General features: G+C 35.4%; 1 protein-coding gene across 1 annotated transcript in view; it reads right to left on the bottom strand.

Annotated features, from left to right (window-relative positions):
• The window catches only part of NRG4 (neuregulin 4), a gene marked incomplete at its 5' end in the record, with an annotated part of 88,323 nt that extends 70,895 nt beyond the window's left edge, over positions 1-17,428 (bottom strand). Inside the window, 2 exons of the mRNA XM_082837354.1 lie at positions 10,763-10,856; positions 17,422-17,428. Of these exons, the coding sequence (XP_082693480.1) occupies positions 10,763-10,856; positions 17,422-17,428 (101 nt within the window). The remainder of the gene's footprint in view (positions 1-10,762; positions 10,857-17,421) is intronic.
• Between the last annotated feature and the right edge of the window lie 223 nt (positions 17,429-17,651).

Raw genomic sequence — 17,651 nt, 5'->3', positions numbered from 1 at the left:
TGAAAACTTCCCTAATACGGGAAAGGAAATAGTTAATCAAGTCCAGGAAGCACAGAGAGTCCCATATGGGATAAATCCAAGGAGAAATACGCCAAGACACATATTAATCAAACTGTCAAAAATTAAATACAAAGAAAACATATTAAAAGCAGCAAGGGAAAAACAACAAATAACACACAAGGGAATCCCCATAAGGTTAACAGCTGATCTTTCAGCAGAAATTCTGCAAGCCAGAAGGGAGTGGCAGGACATATTTAAAGTGATGAAGGAGAAAAATCTGCAACCAAGATTACTCAACCCAGCAAGGATCTCATTCAGATTTGATGGAGAAATTAAAAGCTTTACAGACAAGCAAAAGCTGAGAGAGTTCAGCACCACCAAACCAGCTTTACAACAAATGCTAAAGGAATTTCTCTAGGCAAGAAACACAAGAGAAGGAAAAGACCTACAATAATGAACACAAAACAAGAAAATGGGAATAGGAACATACATATCGATAATTACCTTAAATGTAAATGGACTAAATGCTCCCACCAAAAGAAACAGACTGGCTAAATGGATACAAAAACAAGACCCATATATATGATGTCTACAAGAGACCCACTTCAGACCTAGAGACACATACAGACTGAAAGTAAGGGGATGGAAAAAGATATTGCATGCAAATGGAAACCAAAAGAAAGCTGGAGTAGCAATACTCATATCAGACAAAATGGACTTTAAAATAAAGACTATTAGAAGAGACAAAGCAGGACACTACATAATGATCAAGGGACCGATCCCAGAAGAAGACATAACAATTCTAAATATTTATGCACTCAACATAGGAGCACCTCAATACATAAAGCAAATGCTAACAGCCATAAAAGGGGAAATCAACAGTAACACAATCATAGTAGGGAACTTTAACACCCCACTTTCATCAATGGACAGATCATCCAAAATGAAAATAAATAAGGACACACAAGCTGTAAAGGGTACATTAAACAAGATGGACTTAATTGATATTTATAGGACATTCCATCCAGAAACAGAATACACATTTTTCTCAAGCGCTCATCGAACATTCTCCAGGATAGATCATATCTTGGGTCACAAATCAAGCCTTGGTAAATTTAAGAAAACTGAAATTGTATCAAGTATCTTTTCCAACCACAATGCTATGAGACTAGATATCAATTACAGGAAAAGATCTGTAAGGAATACAAACACAGGGAGGCTAAACAGTACACTACTTAATAATGAAGTGATCACTGAAGAAATCAAAGAGGAAATAAAAAAATATCTAGAAACAAATGACAATGGAGACACGACGATCCAAACCTATGGGATGCAGCAAAAGCAGTTCTAAGAGGGAAGTTTATAGCAATACAATCCTACCTTAAGAAACAGGAAACATCTCGAATAAACAACCTAACCTTGCACCTAAAGCGATTAGAGAAGGAAGAACAAAAAAAAACCCAAGGTTAGCAGAAGGAAAGAAATCATAAAGATCAGATCAGAAATAAATGAAAAAGAAATGAAGGAAATGATAGCAAAGACCAATAAAATTACAAGCTGGTTCTTTGAGAAGATAAACAAAATTGTTAAATCATTAGCCAGACTCATCAGGAAAAAAAGCGAGAAGACAAATCAATAGAATTAGAAATGAAAAAGGAGAAGTAACAACTGACACTGCAGAAATACAAAAGATCATGAGAGATTAGTACAAGCAACTATATGCCAATAAAATGGACAACCTGGAAGAAATGGACAAATTCTAAGAAATGCACAACCTGCCAAGACTGAATTAGGAAGAAATAGAAAATATGAACAGACCAATCACAAGCACTGAAATTAAAACTGCGATTAAAAATTTTCCAACAAACAAAAGCCCAGGAGCAGATGGCTTCACAGGTGAATTCTATTAAACATTTAGAGAAGAGCTAACACCTATCCTTATCAAACTCTTCCAAAATATAGCAGAGGGAGGAACACTCCCAAACTCATTCTATGAGGCCACCATCACCTTGATACCAAAACCAGAGAAGGATGTCACAAAGAAAGAAAACTACAGGCCAATATCACTGATGAAAATAGATGGAAAAATCCTCAACAAAATACTAGCAAACAGAATCCAACAGCACAGTAAAAGGATCATACAACATGATCAAGTGGGGTTTATTCCAGGAATGCAAGGATTCTTCAATATACGCAAATCAATCAACGTGATACACCATATTAACAAATTGAAGGAGAAAAACCATATGATCATCTCAATAGATGCAGAGAAAGCTTTCGACAAAATTCAACACCCATTTAGGATAAAAACCCTCTAGAAAGGAAGCACAGAGGGAACTTTCCTCAACAAAATAAAGGACATATATGAAAAAGCCACAGCCAACATCGTCCTCAATGGTGAAAAACTGAAAGCATTTCCACTAAGATCAGGAACACGACAAGGTTGCCCACTCTCACCACTCTTATTCAACATAGTTTTGGAAGTTTTAGCCACAGCAATCAGAGAAGAAAAGGAATCTAAATTGGAAAAGAAGAAGTAAAGCTGTCACTGTTTGCAGATGACATGATACTGTACATAGAGAATCCTAAAGATGCTACCAGAAAACTACTAGAGCTAATCAATGAATTTGGTAAAGTAGCAGAATACAAAATTAATGCACAGAAATCTCTGGCTTTCCTATACACTAATGATGAAATATCTGAAAGTGAAATCACGAAAACACTCCCATTTACCATTGCAACAAAAAGAATAAAATATCTAGGAATAAACCTACCTAAGGAGACAAAAGAACTGTATGCAGAAAATTATAAGACACTGATGAAAGAAATTAAAGATGATACAAATAGATGGAGAGATATACCATGTTCTTGGATTGGAAGAATCAACATTGTGAAAATGACTCTACTACCCAAAGCAATCTACAGATTCAATGCAATCCCTATCAAACTACCACTGGCATTTTTCACAGAAATAGAACAAAAAAGTTCACAATTTGTATGGAAACACAAAAGACCCCGAATAGCCAAAGCAAGCTTGAGAACGAAAAACGGAGCTGGAGGAATCAGGCTTCCTGACTTCAGACTATACTACAAAGCTACAGTAATCAAGACAGTATGGTACTGGCACTAAAACAGAAAGATAGATCAATGGAACAGGATAGAAAGCACAGAGACAAACCCATGCACATATGGTCACCTTATCTTTGATAAAGGAGGCAGGAATGTACAGTGGTGAAAGGACAGCCTCTTCCATAAGTGGTGCTGGGAAAACTGGACAGGTACATGTAAAAGTATGAGATTAGATCACTCCCTAACACCATACACAAAAATAAACTCAAAATGGATTAAAGACCTAAATGTAAGGCCAGAAACTATCAAACTCTTAGAGGAAAACATAGGCAGAACATTCTATGACATAAATCACAGCAAGATCCTTTTTGACCCACTCCTAGAGAAATGGAAATAAAAACAAAAATAAACAAATGGGACCTAATGAAACTTCAAAGCTTTTGCACAGCAAAGGAAACCATAAACAAGACCAAATGACAGCCCTCAGAATGGGAGAAAATATTGGCAAATGAAGCAACTGACAAAGGATTAATCTCCAAAATTTATAAGCAGCTCATGCAGCTCAATAACAAAAAACAAACAACCCAATCCAAAAATGGGCAGAAGACCTAAATAGACATTTCTCCAAGGAAGATATACAGACTGCCAACAAACACATGAAAGGATGCTCAACGTCATTAATCATTAGAGAAATGCAGATCAAAATTACAATGAGATATCATCTCACACCAGTCAGAGTGGCCATTATCAAAAAATCTAGAAACAATAAATGCTGGAGAGGGTGTGGAGAAAAGGGAACACTCTTGCACTGCTGGTGGGAATGTGAATTGGTACAGCCACTATGGAGAACAGTATGGAGGTTCCTTAAAAAACTAAAAATAGAAATACCATATGACCCAGTAATCCCACTACTGGGCATATACCCTGAGAAAACCATAATTCAAAAAGAGTCAAGTACCAAAATATTCATTGCAGCTCTATTTACAATAGCCCGGAGATGGAAACAACCTAAGTGTCTATCAACGGATGAATGGATAAAGAAGATGTGGCACATATATACAATGGAATATTACTGAGCCATAAAAAGTAACGAAATTGAGCTATTTGTATTGAGGTGGATGGACCTAGAGTGTGTCATACAGAGTGAAGTAAGTCAGAAAGAGAAAGAGAAATACCGTATGGTAACACATATATATGGCATTTAAGAAAAAAAAATGTCATGAAGAACCTAGGGTTAAGACAGGAATAAAGACACAGACCTACTAGAGAGTTGACTTGAGGATATGGGGAAAGGAAAGGGTAAGCTGTGACAAAGCGAGAGAGTGTCACGGACATATATACACTACCAAATGTAAGGTAGATAGCTAGTGGGAAGCAGCCGCATAGCACAGGGAGATCAGCTCGGTGCTTTGTGACCGCCTAGAGGGGTGGGATAGGGAGGGTGGGAGGGAGGGAGACGCAAAAGGGAAGAGATATGGGAACATATGTATATGTATAACTGATTCACTTTGTTATAAAGCAGAAACTAACACACCATTGTAAAGCAATTATACTCCAATAAAGATGTAAAAAAAAAAAACAAAAACTGCTATGATGGACTTCCCTGGTGGCGCAGTGGTTAAGAATCCACCTGCCAATGCAGGGGACATGGGTTTGAGCCCTGGTCTGGGAAGATCCCACATGCCGCGGATCAACTAAGCCCATGTGCCACAACTACTTAGGCTGTGTTCTAGAGCCCGCGAGGAGCCCGCGAGCCACAACTACTGAGCCCGTCTGCTGCAACTACTGAGGCCCACGTGCCTAGAGCCCGTGCTCTGCAACAAGAGAAGCCACCACAATGAGAAGTCTGTACACTGCAACAAAGAGTAGTCCCCGCTCGTCACAACTAGAGACAGCTCGGGCGCAGCAACGAAGACCCAACGCAGCCAAAAATTTAAAAAATAAAATAAACCACAATGAGATACTGCTTCACATCCATTAGGCTATTATCAAAAAAACAGAAAATAACAAGTGTTCACAAAGATGTGGAGAAATTGGAACTTTTGTGCATTGCTAGTAGGAATGTAACACGGTGCAGCCACTGTAGAAAACAGCAAGGCAGTGCCTCAAAAATTAAACATAGAATTACCATACAATCCCACTCCTGGTTATATACTCAAAAGAACTGAAAGCAGGTTCTTGAAGAGATATTTGTATACCTGTGTTCATAGCAGCATTATTCAGAATAGCCAAGAGGTTAAAAACAACCCAAATGTCCCCCAGTGGATGAGTGGATAAACAAAATATGTTACATACATACAATGGAATGTCATTAATCTTTAAAAAGGAAGGAAATTCTACACTATGCTATAATGGAAGAACCCTGAAGTCATTATGCTAAGTAAAATAAGACAGACACACAAGCTAAGTATTGTTATGTTTCCACTTATTTGAGGAACCTAGGATAGTCAAATTCATAGAGCACAAAGTCGAACAATGCTTACCAGCGCTGGAAAGAGGGGAAATGGGAGGTTATTGTTTAATGGGTACAAATTTCCATTTAGGATATGATGAAAAAGTTCTGGAGATGGATAGTGGTGATGGTTGCATAACAATGTGAATGTACTTAATGTCACTGAACTATACACTTAAAAATGGTCATAATGGTAAGTTTTATGTTATCTATCTTTTACTACAATAAAAAATAATTCAAAAAATACTAGAATTCACCTAAACCTTTAAATTAAGTGTTATGATGAATAAGAATCATACTTTCATAAAGGAAAATTCACAACTTCAGTTAATAAATAGTATGTAAAATATATTTATACTGCCATTTATAGTGCTTCATTTTCTTTTTTATATGAAATATACTGAAAACCACAAAAAAGGTGTAAAAAAACCCACCCATAATCACTGCATAAAAATTATATACTCATCTTGTAATGCTAATATAACACAGTACATTTTACTAAACAATTTAAAATTTGAGTTTTCTGTAATTATTTGCAGCAATACATAGGTATAATTTGTTCCTTTCCTTCCTTCATTATACTTATTTATTCATTTATTTATTTTGCTAGGCAGAAAAAGCAGAAAGATGGCAAATCTCTGCCCTCAAGGCATTCACAATTTTGAGGAAGGCAGTAAATAAACAGTTAAGATATTAATCAGTGGCATAATAAAGGTATGCATGAAATGCACAAGGTATTATGGGGTACAAAAGAAAGAGCCCATGAAACTGCCTGGTTAAGACAAAGAAGGCTCCACAGAAGTGATAAATTAGCTCTCTTCAAAGACAAGGGAGGAAAGTCGTTTCAGGCAGGCAAACTGACATATGCCAAAGCATGGAATCAGGCTTAGCATCTTTGGGAACCTTCACATTGTTCAGCATGTTTAGAACTCAAGGTATGTATGAAGAAGTTATAGGAGAGGATGTCAACAGAACAGACCAATATGATGAAAAGCTTTGAATGCCAGGCTAAGAAATTTGGAGATACACTGTATCCTTTGAAATATTTTGTGAACAGAAAAGACAAAGACAACTACAGCAGTATTGTGAATGAGACTAGGATAGAAGAAAGAAGGCTACTGCAATACCTCAGGAGAGAAACAATACTAAGGAAAGAGCAAAGAGATACAGAAGTAAGGATAAATTCCATTTAATCCAGGACTTTGTAAATAATTAGATGTTGGTACAAATGAACTTATTTACAAAACAGAAATAGAGTCACAGATGTAGAAAACAATCTTATGGTTACCAGGGGGGAAAGAGGAGGAGGGATAAATTGGGAGATTGGGATTGACATATACACACTACTATACATAAAACAGATAATTAATAAGGACTTACTGTATAACACAGGGAACTCCACTAAATACTATAAGTGGATATATGTATATGTATAACTGATTCACTGTGCTGTACAGCAGAAAGTAACACAACATTGTAAATCAACTATACTCCAATTAAAAAAAAATATTGAGCCACTGAATCAAAAAAATAATAATAGACATGACTCCAAACACATGCACACACACACACCTGAAGCACAACTTTCACAAATAATACACTCATTATACATTATTTATTCTAATATTTTTTCTATTCTTTTCATTAAAAAAAGACAGACACAACTAATTAATTTCAAGACATATCAATGAAAATAAATAGAATGTAGGGTGGAAAAATAAAAATCATTTCAATAAAGACAGAAAAGGTAAAGTTCAACTAACTGTATGTATTTACAGACACACATTGAAAAATTGGAAGAAAAAAGTGTATTAGTCAAATACTGAAAAATGAAAGCTAGTATAGCTACCTTAATGTCAGATAAATAGATTTTAAGGCAAAAAACATTAGAGATAAAGAAGGTCACTGTATCATGATAAAAAGGGATACCTCACCAGAAGACATAACCATTCTAAATTAATATAGACTTAATAACATTGCCTCAAAATATTTTCAGCAAAAATTAACAGAAATTGTGATATTAAAGATCCAAAAACAGTGAGAAATTTTGACATAACTCTTCAGTTATTGATAAATCAAGAAGATTGAAAATTAGTAAGGATATGTAAGATTTGAACAGCACATTATAACAAGCTTGATCTAAGGTACATATATAAAACCCTGTATCTGTCAATTAAAGAATATACATTCTTCTCTAGGAGACACAGACCATTTAAAATATTGTACATGAACCAGGCTCCAGAGCAAATCTCAACAAACACTAACGAACTGATGTCATGTAGTCCTCAACTTTAAAATATTAGCTTAAAAAAAGAAAATCACTGTGCTCAATCACCAAATAAAGAAAGTAGATAAAGAAAAATGAGAGGAGGCTGGTTTGAAAGAAAGTCCAAAGAGGCTCTAGAAAGCTCTCTCTTCCTGCCATGTATGGCATAATCTTCCGTATTTTTGCATGTGTTTTTTACAACGCTTTAAAAAGCAAGAAAAATACTCTTAGCTTGAGGGTCATACAAAAACGATCTGGCCTGTGGTTTGTAATTTGCTTACATCTAGAAGAAGGTACTCCTCATTCTGTCATATGTTGTCTCTGCAGTCATAGCTGGCTCCTTACTAGCTCTTCCAGAAAATAAATCTGCCAGTCAAAAGTTCTACCCAGGTACATCTGCAAACCAGGAAGCAGGCACTCACCAGAACCCAACCAGGCTGGCACCCTAATCTCAGACTTCTGGCCTTTAGAATTGTGAGTAATAAATTTCTGTTGTTTATAAGCCACCCAGTCTATGATATTTTGCTATAGTAGCCTGAACTAAGACTCTAGATTTCTTCCCATTACAATGATTCTCCAAATTTCAGTACTCTGAACTCTTTCTTTCAACTTATTCACTGCAGCATAACAGACATTTATTTAGGATACAGACAAGTATTAAGTATACAGCTTAACAGAACACATACTCTGACTACAATGCAATTAAATTAGATAAAATCTTAAAGGATAACCAAAAAAAAAACCCATACGTTAAAGAGGAAATCATAATGGAAAAAATTTTAAACTTAGTACTGAACAACAGGCTATAAAATTTGTAGGAAGGAGTTAAAATGTATTTGGAAAATTTTAACATTAAATACTTCTGTTAAAAAGAAGGCTGAAGATCAATGAACTGAAGACCAAAGTTAAGGACTCACAATGCCTGACTTCACTTATTACAAAGCTACAGTTATTGAGACTATTTGTTATTGGTAAAAGACAGAAATACAGATCAGTGATTTAGAATAGCCCAGAAGTAGACCCACACATATATGGTCAATTAATTTTTGACAAAGATGCAAAGGCAATTCAACAGAGAAAGGATAGCCTTTTCACCCATATAGCTACACCAAGATCAAGACACAAAATGTTACTATTTTTTTAATTATTAAATTTATTTTTTCTGGTAAGCATTTTGGTTTTGTTCTATGAATGCCACATGCCATATCCCCTTATAAAGAATCCAGAATGAATATATCATAAGATTAAGTGAACCCTGGGAGTTATACTCATAGGCCATTTCTTTAATTTTTTCCTAGTTGTATGACTTTTGGCAAGTCAGTTAATTTTTCATTTTCCCTTTATTTTTCTGTTTCCTTAGGTCTCCTCTCCTGCTTTTCTCTAAGGTTTTTCTGAGAATGAAATATGAAAATGTAAATAAAGAATATGGTCAGTAAAGAAATTTGGGGGGATAATAGAAATGTTCTGTATTTTGTGGTGGTGGTGGTTTCACAGGTCTAAACATTTGTCAAAATTCATCAATTATGCACTTAAAATGAACGTAGGGACTTCCCTGGTGGCGCAGTGGTTAAGAATCTGCCTGCCAATGCAGGGGACATGGGTTTGAGCCCTGGTCCAGGAAGATCCCACATGCCGCAGAGCAACTAAGCCCGTGCGCCACAACTACTGAGCCTGTGCTCTAGAGCCCGCGAGCCACAACTACTGAGCCCACGAGCCACAACTACTGAAGCCCGTGAACCTAGAGCCAGTGCTCTGCAACAAGAGAAGCCACTGCAATGAGAAGCCCACGCACCGCAACAAAGAGTAGCCCCCGCTTGCCAGAACTAGAGACAGCCAGTGCATAGCAACAAAGACCCAATGCAGCCACAAATAAATAAATAAATAAATAAATAAATAAATATGAATGTAGTTTGTCATACATAAATTATATCTCAGTAAATGGATTTAAAAATGTAAAATAACGTAGAAGCTCCTGGTGGGTAAGAAATAATTGCTAATTTGTTCCTTTATCCCCTTCCTTTTTTACCTGAGAGGAAAAAATGCCTATTTTTAAAAACAGTCACTCACTATTCCCTCTATGAAAACTAAAAACTTCCTGAGATAATTATAAGGTTATTTCTCTGCCTCTCCTCCTCCACACTAAATCCCAGCATCTTTCACTTTTCCTGTGAATTTTACTTTCCTATCCTTTAGTAAGATCTTATATCTAGATTCTATACCTCTCACATTTCAGTTAAGTAACAAAAACAGAGTAATTGATGCACATGCTACAAAGTATCTTTAGATGTTAGCTCTGCTAAAATCTGTGGACATTATTGGTAGTGCTATGTTTTTCGTTCACATATTAAAAGAGGTTTATTATAACCCCCTTAAATCCTGTTCAACCAAACTCACACAAAGCCAGCTACACAAGTACTATTTTCAAGTCTTTTATTGATCACTGGCTATAACGATACTCCCAAAGTGAATAATATTATTTTAAAACAATAATGGCTAAGATACCCTTCTTTTTAAAATTTGCTGCTACCATTAGAAAAACTTAACTCTTCATTTTCTTTTTAATATATCAAATGAAGTTTTGGTACCAACCCAGTTATCATGTATTCTAAATCAAAGCAAAATATCTCATGTTGCTTTTCTTACATTAGTGAATTCTATAGCTGTTTTGACAGTAATAGGTATAGACTGTCTTCCCTAAATTGCTAAAATCATAGAGAGTTCACTAAAATGGCTTAAAAAATCTGAATAGGCTTGAAGCTACCACTACCAATTTTCAAAATAAACACTTTTGAGATTGTGATTTGCCACTTTGCTTTGTTTTTATTTTAAAACCATAATTTTGTTCTACATAAATATGAAGATTGTTCCTCACACTTTTTCATCTTATACTCTTTGTTCAATATTTATCACTTCTCAAAGAAGTTAGTAGATGATAAAAAATAAAATCACCCTCTCCCCCAGTCCATTTCACTCACCTACAAAATGGGCTGGGAATAGTAGGTATCACATAACAAATCCCTCCATTCAGGCAAAATGACCTATGACTGGGACCACAGGGCTCTTCATGATCTAAAACATATACATAAATAAAATGGAGAAAAACAAATTATAGTTTTTCTAATAAAATAAGGAAAAGGACCAAGTATCTTATACTGAAGTAGTAATTCTAAAAATTAGAATGAAGAATTGTTTCTTAAAATGAAGGACTTAATCTTATTCCTTATTTGATAAGCAGGGACTTCTATCCCTTTGAGGAAAAAAATTAATCTGTCTTGAAGATATGGTCATTAATTATAATGGAGTTAAAAGCTATATTACAGAAATAGGGAATCTCGATAATAGATTAAAGGGAGGACATTATGATCTTAAAATAAATAGTGGCTTTTCTCATTTAGTACACAGATTCTGCAGCTTTGCTTAGAGTTTTTCTGTCCCAAGTGTATATTTAGATTCCTATCTTTCCTTTAAGGTCTCAAATACATTAAAGTCTGAAATTGTTGTGGGAAAAAAATTAGATTATTAAATAAATTCTGATGTCCAAAATCATCTTTAAATATTTCTACATATGACAATTTTAACATCAAAAAAACAAAAATATAATCTTATTAGGTTTTGGTTTGCAAGGGAATTTTAGGTAATAACTAGTAACTATTGAAAACCTGAGTCATCATCTGATAAATAGCAAAAATTTTCAGAATATTAAGAAAATAAACCTCCATTTCTCTCTTGCTTCCTTTCTCTCCTCCTCTTTCTCCATCCTTCTTTATCTTTATCTATCTTATCTATCTCTATCTATCTTATCTATCTTTATCTATCTTATCTTTATCTTTGACCTTCTTTATCTTTGACCTTTCCTTTATGTTCTTTCTCTCTTTGCCTTCCCTTTCTCTCTTGGTACCTCTCCTTCCTTCCAGCCTCTACCTCCTCCTCCACCATTAAAAACAAAAATCCCACCAAAACCATCAGATAGAAAAATTTAGAAATAACATAGTAGAATTTATTGAGTCATTATACTACTGTATACTACTATTTATGATTAGAAAAGCAAATTGCTGAATGATTTATCTTTTGGTCCTGAAGGGGGAATCACATTGCTTTAAAATCGCACTTTGTTGGTTCCTGATTGGTTCTGTCCAGAAAGTGACATAGAATCTATTGTGAAGAAGAAAATGGCATTATTCCAATTTAGCATTTAAAAAAATAGCATACTAATTTTAAAAAGTTATCTAGCATTTATTTGCCACTAAGATATCAATACCCTTAAGATATAACTGCTGTAGAACCAGATGTCTTCACTATCAGAATTTGAAATTTTAAAACTTTCCTTTTACTTTAGAATTGAGAAGATTCTGTTTCACCATCACATTACAATTATAAAAGTATAAAAATGTAAAGAGGAAAACAGAACTATAAAGAATTTAAGTGGAAAAGAAGAAAGTAAACCAACCAGAACTAATCTTTTAGATTTTTTCTTTTTTACACAATGTCATGCTTCTTTACAACCAAACAACTTTTAATAAGATAATTCTTACAACTCTTCAGGAATAATTTGGCTAACAAATAAAATCCCAGCTGACATTACATTATGCTAGAATCATGGAAGTCATCACATAGGGTTTCTCCACTGAGGGTGGAGTGTCAACTTCATCACAGAATGCTTCCTGTGGCTGATATTAATGTCCTTGTTTTTAATAAGATTACAACCAGTCATGACTCAGCACTTGCTATTTTATCAGTAAAGAATACTCATCTAACCTGAATCACTATCTCTGAATCTATTTTTATTCTGATTTCATTTACTTATTTGTAAAGTTGTTATCACATTTAGAGTAAGCCAGAATTTGTCAGCTTGTAAAAAGTGATAAAATATAGGTCTAAAATAAAATAGTTTCATGTTATAAAGGAAGGTCTTTCAAAACCAAGGTATTCCATATTTCTAGGACAATTTTAGATGGGGAAAAATATAGTCTATACATTTGTTGTTTGGTTCTATTTCTATGTGACACACATTGACAAAAGTATAAACTTACAAGAAATTACCTGTTGGCATCTTAATTTTTAAATAGTTTCATTCTTGGTCAAAAGTTTAGGGTTGAAAAACAGCACCTAAAATTAACAATTTAGGAAAAATTATCTTCTTTTGAGAGCATTATAAAATGTCAAATATTGTAACAGTAATATTCTTTTAAACGATGAAAATAATTAAGACATTTAAAGGCTAGGGACAAAATTCTTTGGTTAGAGCATCTATTTTTTTAGATACTTATCACATATCAATTAAAAATCTGAACAGATAAAACTAAAAGATCAACAAGCAGTATAAATGCACCAGATACAAATCATGGCCTAAATAATATAATGTACTCTTAAATCTCTCTTTGAAGAAACGTCTAATGTTTGAGTTTTAATAAACATTGTTAAATTAGTAGTATACTATATGAGATTATATATGAAAGATATGAGTCAGTAAGTGAAACTGAATAACCTGAATTGACTTTTCAACTTTTTCATAAAGCCTATTTCTAATTTGACTTTAACAGAACAACTTTCTATTTTTCAGTTTATTAAAAATGGCCAAAAAACACACTATAGAAAAAACGAACTGCATTTAAAAGGTCTGCATTTCTATAGAAACTTTAAAAATTTTATAAAAGTACTTTCAAATTTACTGTAGATTGCACTACATTTACCAATATACAAATGCCTTTTAAAAAGTATCTGGCATCTAGCAAAGCAAAGTAGCTATATATGAAGTTATCTGCTGTAACAGAAACAAAGGAATTACAAAATACAGTTGAAAAGATGACAGATTTATACTTACATTATGATTACATGCTCTCAATTTCTTTTTATAACAGAGACTCACTCCTGACTTAAGCAGAAAGACTTTGTAACAGAAGTCTCAATCAACAACTTCCTATTAACACAGGTGTAATAATCAAGGCCTTCTCTCAAAGCCAGTCACTCTTTCTTAAACAGACAAGCAATGAGAGAAAGAAAGACAGAAGTTAAACCTATTTAATTTGAAATAATCACTGTCTCATCATATGAGTTTCTTTTTCTAAAGAAACAAGGCTTACCTCAGTAAAAACTCACATTCGTACAAACAATAAATTTTGTTGGATATGCAGCGCTTCAAAAGTTTTTGAACAATGCAGTCTGCAGCAGCTGTGCCTTGCCCTTTATAACACGTCAAAAATCTGATTTATATGGCTGCAGTGTGCAGTGTGGGCGCAGTGGAGACAAAGACCAAGGTGTGCACAGAGGTCAGGCTCCAGCCAAGGGAACCACCCCTTTCAGTCCACATGTTCAGAGTTGCAAATGGAGCAGAATTTTATTTAGAAAAGAAGTTGTACTAAAAGCTGAGCTCTCAAATCACTGTCCAATTCTTTAACTTATAAAGTAAACCACATTCTTTAGACTGCTAATTTATCTCTGCATGTCTGAATAATTCCAAAGTGTTGTACAACTTTGTGAAGAAAAGGAATTTGAATATGGATTTAGTGGACAAGTGTTCCCTGGGGTTTTTTAAAAAAAGGAATTTCCTTACAAAACGCGTAACGTTTATACAAATGGTGATTTGAAGTACTTATAAAACTGAAAGAAGGTAATATTTATAATACAGCACGTGTACAATGCCATGTGCAATATGAAGTGAATATAATCACTGAACATGACTAATACTGATGGCAATATAACCATCTGCAAACTATAACAAAGCTGTAATACATGCATTAAGGGAAGCTATGAGGTTTAAAAATCATAAATAACTTAAAATATTGACAAAAACTATAATTTTGTTTAAAATGAAGTGTGGGGTTCTTCAGCACGTAATTACCTAAAGTATGCCAACCATTCAGATGGTTATCTTTTCTAAAACCACAATTCAGACATGACTCCTTGTTTGATGTAAAACATGGAAACGAATACATTTGCTCTTTTAAGAAAATATTAAAATAATCTCATATAATTCATATTCTGAGAACAATTCTTTTCATTACTATTATCTTCCACATTCAAAGGCAAATTTTACATAGTTACAATCTTATACATACACACACATACATATATACACACACATATATATAAAATTTTGTTAGCTTACAGTGTTTCGATTTTAAAATGGTATTTTTATGAAAAATCAGTAACCTTTATTATGTGATTTGAACTATGGAACTATGATGATGCTGTCCACTAACATGAAAATGACTACTAAATTGTATGTAACAGATAATAATCTGTGACTTCATTCAGGATATTAAAGATGTATTTATTAGGAGACATACCATGGCAGTTGGTTTGGTATTAATAATTTTTCACACAATACAAATAAACTTAACCTTTGAGGTTACATGATTCTAAAGAAGACCTAATGTTTTTCAAGTTGACTTTTCACTCTAAATAAAAGCCATGGTGTTTAAGAATAATTTGTTCATGCATCTATTAACAAATATATTGTAAGTTGCCTGCTATTGTTAACAAATGATAGACACATGAACAAAAACAGGTAACTACAAAAATGTCGTAGGCTGACATATTTCGGCTTAAAATGATAATTGGGCTTAAAATGATAATTTCATGCAATTCAACCAAATATAGTCTAAAAGACACCTATTTATGTCACTATAATAACACACAAAAACAAAGCTTAAGGAGAATCAGAGAAAGATTCCAAGAGGGAGTTTTATTTGTGCTGAGCCTTGAAGAATGAGTAAGAGTTTGTAAACAGAGATGGATGAACATTCTAGACAGAGGTGACAGCATGATCAAAGGCACAGAAGAAATAAAATCCTAATGTATTCAGATAACTGCAGGTAGATTACAGGTCAGGATGTGTGCAGAGTATGTGTGTGGAGTGTACGTGAGTTTATAAGAGGATAGGATGGTGGGGGAAGGAGTGGTAAGAATAGATCTTGTAAAATAACCAGGGTTCAAATAGTGACTCTATCTGAGAGGCAATAGGGATACTTTGTAAGGTTTTTAGCAAAGAAGTGGCATGATCACATCTACATTCTAGAAAATTCATTTTGATAGTGGTGTGGAAAATAGATTGCAACCTGCCGAGGGACTGGTATCAGAGAAAACTATTTGGAGGACATTTTAATAATCAAGAATAGTGAAGAAATAAAGCAATGGGAATGAGGATAAAGGAGAGAACTAAAGATATACTTAATAGGTACACCCACAGAATGGGAGAGCAGGGTACAAAAGAAAGAAAACTCAAGGCTAACTTTCAAGTATCCATTAGGGAAATGTATATTAAACCCACAATGAGATACCATTTCACACCCTACTAGAATGGTTATAATAAAAATGACAGACAATAACAAAGAGAAACTAGACCTCTCATACATTGCTGGTGGGACTAAAATGGTACAGTCACTTTGCAAAATAATCTGAAAGCTTCTTAAAAAGTTAAACATAAATTTGCCAAAAATGTATCCAAGAGATATGGAAATATGGGTCCACACAAAGATAGGAGTGTAATGCTTAGAACATTATACATAATGCCCCAAGCTAGAAAACAACTCAAATGTCCATCAACTGATGTATAGCTAAACAAAATGTGGTACAACCATACAATGGAATACTACTCAGCAGTAAAAAGGAATGAAGTATTGGTACATGTTACAACATGAATTAACTTCAAAAATATGCTAAGTCAGCAGTAAAAAGGAATGAAGTATTGGTACATGTTACAACATGAATTAACTTCAAAAATATGCTAAGTCAGGGGAGACCTTCAAGATGGCGGAGGATTAAGATGTGCAGATCACCTTCCTCCCCACAAATACATCAGAAATACATCTACATGTGGAACAACTCCTACAGAACACCTACTGAACACTGGCAGAAGACTTCAGATTTCCCAAAAGGCAAGAAACTCCCCACGTACCTGGGTAGGGCAAAAGAAAAAAGAAAAAACAGAGACAAAAGAATAGGGACGGGACCTGTACTTCTGGGAGGGAGCTGTGAAGGAGGAAAAGTTTCCACTCACTAGGAAGCCCCTACACTGGCAGAGATGGGGGGTTGGTGGGGGGGAAGCTTCGGAGCCACAGAGGAGAGCGCAGCAACAGGGGTGCAGAGGGCAAAGCAGAGAGATTCCCGCACAGAGGATCAGTGCTGACCAGCAATCACCAGCCTGAGAGGCTTGTTGGCTCACCTGCCGGGACGGGTCAGGGCTGGGAGCTGAGGCTTCGGCTTCCGAGTTCAGATCCCAGGAAGAGGACTGGGGTTGGGTGCATGAACACAGCCTGAAGGGGGCTAGTGCACCACAGCTAGCCGGGAGGGAGTCCGGGAAAAAGTCTGGAACTGCCTAAGAGGCAAGAGACCATTGTTTCAGTGTGCGCAAGGAGAGGGGATCCAGAGCACTGCCTAAACAAGCTTCAGAGATGGGCGCAAGCCGCGGCTATCAGCGCGGACACCAGAGACAGGCATGAAACGCTAAGGCTGCTGTTGCAGCAACCAAGAAGCCTGTGTGCAATCACAGGTCACTATCCACACCTCCCCTCCCAGGAGCCTGTGCACGCCACCACTGCCAGGGTCCTGTGATCCAGGGACTACTTCCCTGGGAGAACATGGCATGCCTCAGGCTGGTGCAATGTCACACTGGCCTCTGCCATGGCAGGCTCACCTCGCATTCCGTACTCCTCCCTCCACCCCGGCCTGAGTGAGCCAGAGCCCCCTAATCAGCTGCTACTTTAACCTCATCCTGTCTGAGCGAAGAACAGATGCCCTCAGGCAACGTACATGCAGAGGCGAGGCCAGATCCAAAACTGAACCCCAGGAGCTGTGCGAACAAAGAAGAGAAAGGGAAATTTCTCCCAGCAGCCTCAGGAGCAGGGGATTAAATCTCCACAATCA

This window comes from Leucopleurus acutus (assembly GCF_964270905.1).
Source record: "Leucopleurus acutus genome assembly, chromosome: 1".
Lineage (NCBI taxonomy): Eukaryota > Metazoa > Chordata > Mammalia > Artiodactyla > Delphinidae > Leucopleurus > Leucopleurus acutus.
Note: the sequence above shows the minus strand (reverse complement) of the source record. Positions and strands in the feature narration are given on the sequence as shown.